Below are 5,622 nucleotides of genomic sequence, written 5' to 3' on the forward strand. Positions count from 1 at the left end.
AGGAGGAGGAGGAGGAGGAGGAGGAGGAGGAGGAGGAAAGAAGAAGAAAGTACATTTGAGGGGCTGGAGAGCTGGCCCAGTAGTGAAGAGTGTGTCCTGTTCTTGCAGAGAACTGTAGTTCACTCCCAGCTCCCACACCAGTGGCTCGCTCCTGCCTAGAGCTCCAACTCCAGGGCATCCTCTGCCCTCTTCTGGCCCCACTGTACACCTGCATGAAATGTGTACATACACACAGACACATATAAATTAAAGAAAAAAATTAAACTACATATTTAAGGCCAGATTTAATTTTTTAAATATTAATGTTTATGTTCTTATCTTTAGAAACTGCCTAGAAAGTGTGCCTGAGTGGGTATGTGAAAGCCGGAAGTTAGAAGTTTTGGATATTGGCCATAATCAAATATGTGAACTTCCTGCCCGGTAAGCACTTCCGATCAAATGAAAGGATACAAAATTATAGATGATCGGTAATACTATGCTGATTTAGTTTTTATCTTATTAACATGCTGTTTTGAACTCCAAGAGACTCTGTATTTTAATAGATATTCATTGCTTTTTAATTCATGTATTATCATGGGATGGAGCCTTTTCAGGTTGACATTGCAAATCTGAACCAGGCAGTGGTGTTGATTGGAAAATTATAAATAAACCAGAATAAATGTTAAGACTTAGCAAACAATGTAAATGGTTTACCTCTGGAATATTAATTCTTTCAGAATCTCTGCTTCTGTCTCTTGACAGCATGTTTACCTTACCCTAGACAATTTTTGTTTTCCCAAGGTTATAATTTTGTTGGTGATGGGATACAAGGCAGGTAGATATCGTTAGATCACTAAACCTTGAAACTGAAAACTACATTATCTTTTTCTCTTTGAGTTCAAAATTGGAGCAGGAAATCTACAAGTTTTGCTTTCTTTCTCTCCATTAACTTTTACGTATTTTCATAATTGGTATTTCTTATAGTGTTGAGGGGTGTGAATGTGTACCATGCACATGTGGAGGCCGGAGGAGTGCCTGGGGGAGAGGTTCAGTCCTCAGTCTGCCTTGGAGAAAGAAGTTAGGTCTTTTGAACATACTGATGGTATATCAGGCTAGCTGGCCCTTACACTTCTGGAGTCCTTATTTTACCTGTGGAAGCACAAGGACTTCCTACATAGTGCCACCATTTTTGTCTTTTACATGCTGTGGGGATCTAAAGGCCAGTTGCCAGGCCCCACCATGAGAGTTCTACCCAGGACATCATGACCTGTACTTTATTAACAAGATTTTAAAGTTGCTATGTGATGATTTGCAACATCCATAGAAAAAGATAAAACTCTTCCAGGAGAATAATTGTGACCAGCCAGTTAGTTAGTAAACAAATGGAGAAGTCTTTCCCAGGGTGTCATGAAGACTTTCTTTTGTGATGGATGTAGTGTTCACCTCAGTGCTCCTATGCTAACATGGAAGACCTGGCATTTGAAGTGGGGCTCTTCTGACCACAGCACTCATTGTTAATTTCAAGTAGTAATTAAGCTTAATTGATGGTCAGTTGCTTCCAAAATTTAAAGTTCAGTTATTTCAACATTTTTAGCCAATCATAGGACAGAGAAAAGTTGTTTCTATCAATGTACAATCAAAAATGTCAATGTAAATATGATAGAAATAACCTTTATTTGATCTTTACTAAAGTCTTCTTTTAGTTGACTCTTAAAAGTATGGAAAGTGTCTAACAGGAAGGTTCCATCGCTAAAGTGCCTGTCACACAAGAATAAGGACCTGAGTTCAGATACTCAGTGCACACATATAAAAGCCAGGTGTGGTTGAATGTATCTAACCCTAGCCCTGGGAATCAATCACAGGCCAGTCCCTAGGGTTCAGTGGCCAGTCAGTTTTAGTCAGTTGGTAGGCTGTGTTTCAGTGGGAGACCCTGCCTCAAAAAATAAAGAATGATTGAGGAAGATAGCCAGTGCTGACTTCTGTCATCTGTGCACCTGTCATCATGTTCCCCCCCACACACACACACATATACACAAAACATGTACCTAGTTCTAATGGAGAACTAAAGATAGATACTGAAAGTGAAATATTAGTAATAATACTACTAAACGCATTTTAGGTATAGTCATGTAATAAGAATTGTCTCATTTTACTTTTTAATGTTGCACCAAGAGAGTTTACAGTGGCATACTTAGCTCTTGCTAAGTTGTAATAAAATGCACCCAAGTTATATTTCAGTCAGTGACACGATTAATTTCTTTTTGTTCTTCAGCCATCATAATACCCATATGTCTGATCCATTTAAAAATGTTTTCTGCCCCAGAGTATTAGTTAATTGGGCATTTAATTAACACCCATGCAGTAGTCCTCACTAGAGACAGACCGACACAGGCCTATGCCCAGTGCTTTTAGAAGAGGAACATCAAGAAAAGATTGGCCACATATAGGGAAGAAAATTGTTGGAAAATTTTTACCATTGTCTTTTTTGCTATTCTTCTGTGTTGTTTCACTCCTGTTATTCCTCAGTCTAGCAAACAGCACGTCTGTGACTAAATGTGCTTTCACTTTAGTACAAAAGGATAGTATTTTAGCTGAGACTATATTTTTTAGCATTTTCCCAAAACTAATCTTTGGTTCTGTACCAGTGTAGGCTTTTGGGGGATCTAAACAAATGCTTATTCAAAACAAATGTCAAATGTTATATTATCATATAATTCAGTGTTTTGTATTTTTTAATGCAGAACAAAACCAATACCTATTGCTTCCTCCCTCTCTGTTCTTAGCTGTAGATTTTGGGTGATCCAGTTGGTGGTATAGCATTCATGTAAAAGTGATTCATTAGAATTGATTCGATATTTAAACTTTGTTCTCTAAGGAAGGTATATGATGAGTTTAACAAAACTAGTTATTTATTAATGAAAATATGTTAATAGAGAAGTAAGATTTTTTTTAATGTGTAGATAATATCCACAAGGATCGACCTGAATCTAGTTGGCATTTGATAGACTGATACCACAGTTAATTGACCCCACCCATTCTATTCTCTGTAGGATAAAATTATGCATCTCTTAATCTTACAGGCAATGGGGAGAAAAAAGGGAAGACTAAATTATAATTACAAATGAAGTAAAATGTAACATTTTCTCAGTTATATTTATAAAAGCTTCATGCTCTGAAGCATTTGTTTACTGTTTATCTTCTCTGAAAAGATCGCTCAGAAGCGTTCTGACACAAGGACATTAGCCTTGTGGGTCTTAGAGAAGCATACAGTCTTGTAAAGCTCACCTTCTTACTCAAGATTAGACAAAGCTCTCTAGTGTCTCTTTCTATGAAACAGATATAGAAAGTACTGAAATACAAGTAGCTCCAAGTCTATATTAAAATAAACCTGCTAAAGATGGAGAGATATACCTCAGCAGCGTGAAGCCCTGGCAGCTCCTACATAAGACTGAGTTCAATTACTAGTACTCACATGGTAGTTCACAACCATCCATAACTCTGGTTTTAGGAAATTAGTTACTCTCTTCAGACAGCCACAGGCGCCAGGCACCCATGTGGTATACATACATACATGCAGGGAAAACACTTGTATACTTAACTAAAATAAATACAGCTAATAAAAAATTAAAATGAACTTGTTGGCTTGCACTGAATTGTATAATATGTGGAATGATCGTTACTTAAGTCTTTCTCTTTTTTAATCCTCATCCTAAATTAACTTTATATAAATAGTTGCCTTCTCCTTTTGTTCATTTTCATACAGCTTGTTTTGTAATAGTAGTCTCCGGAAATTGCTAGCAGGACACAACCGGTTGGCAAGGCTTCCTGAAAGGCTGGAGAGAACCTCTGTGGAGGTCTTGGATGTCCAGCATAACCAGATCACTGAGCTCCCACCGAACCTCCTCATGAAGGCTGACAGGTAAGGCGTCCCCTGTCTTCAGTGTTCACCTCAGCCTGTATACAGGGCCTGACACTAGGATTCCATCACCTATGATCCGAGCTCATTGGTAGGAACTTCTCTCTCTCCTGTGTGTGTGAATACATGGCTTAGCTAGCCACCTGTCTACCATTTTGTATGGAATGAAGAAAGCAGCATATCTTATCTAATTTCACTGTTCTTTACAGAAAGGTATTTTGCACTGTGGTTAAATATACATCATGAGAATGAGATGTGAACTCTTACACTGCTCCTTAGACATGAATTGTGCAGGCCTTTTTAGGCTTAGCTTAATTATCTGATTGTCTTCATTTTATTTTCTGTTGCCATGGTAAAGCACCCTGACAAAGAAATGTAAGAACGAAAGGGTTTAATTGCTTCACAATTCCAAGTCACAATCCCTTTATTATAGGGAAGTTAAGGCAGCAGGAACTTGAAACAGCTGATCATATCACATGCATAGTTGATTGCTGAGAATAGTGAATTAATGTGCTCATGTTAATGTTCAACTCATACACAATCCTCTACTCTTACACAATCCAAGAATCTACCCAGGGAATGGTGCCACCCACAGTGGGTGGGTGGGTGTTCCCAGTAATTGAAAATTTAACTTCAGTTTTTTAAGGTGCTAGAATTTGAACCCAGGGCCTGATGTATGCTGGGTTATAGACAAATATTTATAAATAAAAAATCTTTTATTTATAAGCTACTTCCTCAGCTTCCAGTCAAATTTTAGTAAATTAAATTTTTGAACAGTTTTCCTAAATAACTTGTTTTTTTATTAGATATTTTCTTCATTTACATTTCAAATGCTATCCCGAACCTAAATAACTTGTGGCAAAGCATTTGAAGAAGGATTAATTTAAATGTTAAGTGAAATTCTAATTTCTTTTTGAAATTCAGTAAACATTTAAATAATTGGAAGTTGAGAGAAAACCCAGAGAGTGGGCAGGTTGTAAATCGTGGCAGCTGCTGTGAGGAGGGAGAAAGGTAAGTCTGCATCATGTCAGCAGTAGAGGTCTGCAAGCACTGTAAACTGAAGCCCTGGCTGTCAGGAAAAACACCCGAGTGAGGATTGGAGCTTTCCAGGAAGCAGCCTTGACATAGACTTCTTGTGCCTGGTTTCAGTTGTGACTTGTTTTAGTCGATGGCTCAGCCACTGTGCTTGATGCTATAGGGCATTGAAAATGACTAACTGTAGCTGTTACCACCAAGTTGCTTCAACTCTAATGCACAGCTTGTAAACAGAACTGTACGGTGAACATAATAGAAGTTAGGTTTAAGAGGATAGAAAAGACAGAAAATAGGGACAGCCTGGCATATTGGTATGAGGAAGAACACTTAATTGCTATATGATAAAATGAATTTACTATTTGTGTTTAACAGGTAACCACCTGAATTACTTTCAGCTTGCTCTGTAATTCAAGTAGTTATCACAAAATACTTTTTGTGATAATAAACTGTTTCCAGCTTTAGGTTAGGTTTTATAACTGAGAAATAGCATGGGTTGATTTGCTTTCCCTGTTAGCAGGAAGATTTTTGGTATCCTCTTTCTTTCTTTCTTTCTTTCTTTCTTTCTTTCTTTCTTTCTTTCTTTCTTTCTTTTTTTTTTTTTGTTTTTTTGTTTTTGTTTCGTTTTGTTTTGTTTTTAGAGACAGGGTTTCTCTGTATAGCCTTGGCTATCCTGGAACTCACTTTGTAGACCA

General features: G+C 37.4%; 1 protein-coding gene across 1 annotated transcript in view; it reads left to right on the top strand.

Moving 5' to 3' along the window:
• The window catches only part of Phlpp1 (PH domain and leucine rich repeat protein phosphatase 1), a 214,916-nt gene that overhangs the window by 168,587 nt on the left and 40,707 nt on the right, over positions 1-5,622 (top strand). The window contains exons 9-10 of the mRNA XM_021198051.2: positions 325-420; positions 3,743-3,898. Coding sequence (XP_021053710.1) covers positions 325-420; positions 3,743-3,898 — 252 coding nt within the window. The remainder of the gene's footprint in view (positions 1-324; positions 421-3,742; positions 3,899-5,622) is intronic.

This window comes from Mus pahari, chromosome 5, assembly GCF_900095145.1.
Source record: "Mus pahari chromosome 5, PAHARI_EIJ_v1.1, whole genome shotgun sequence".
Taxonomy (NCBI): Eukaryota; Metazoa; Chordata; class Mammalia; order Rodentia; family Muridae; genus Mus; species Mus pahari.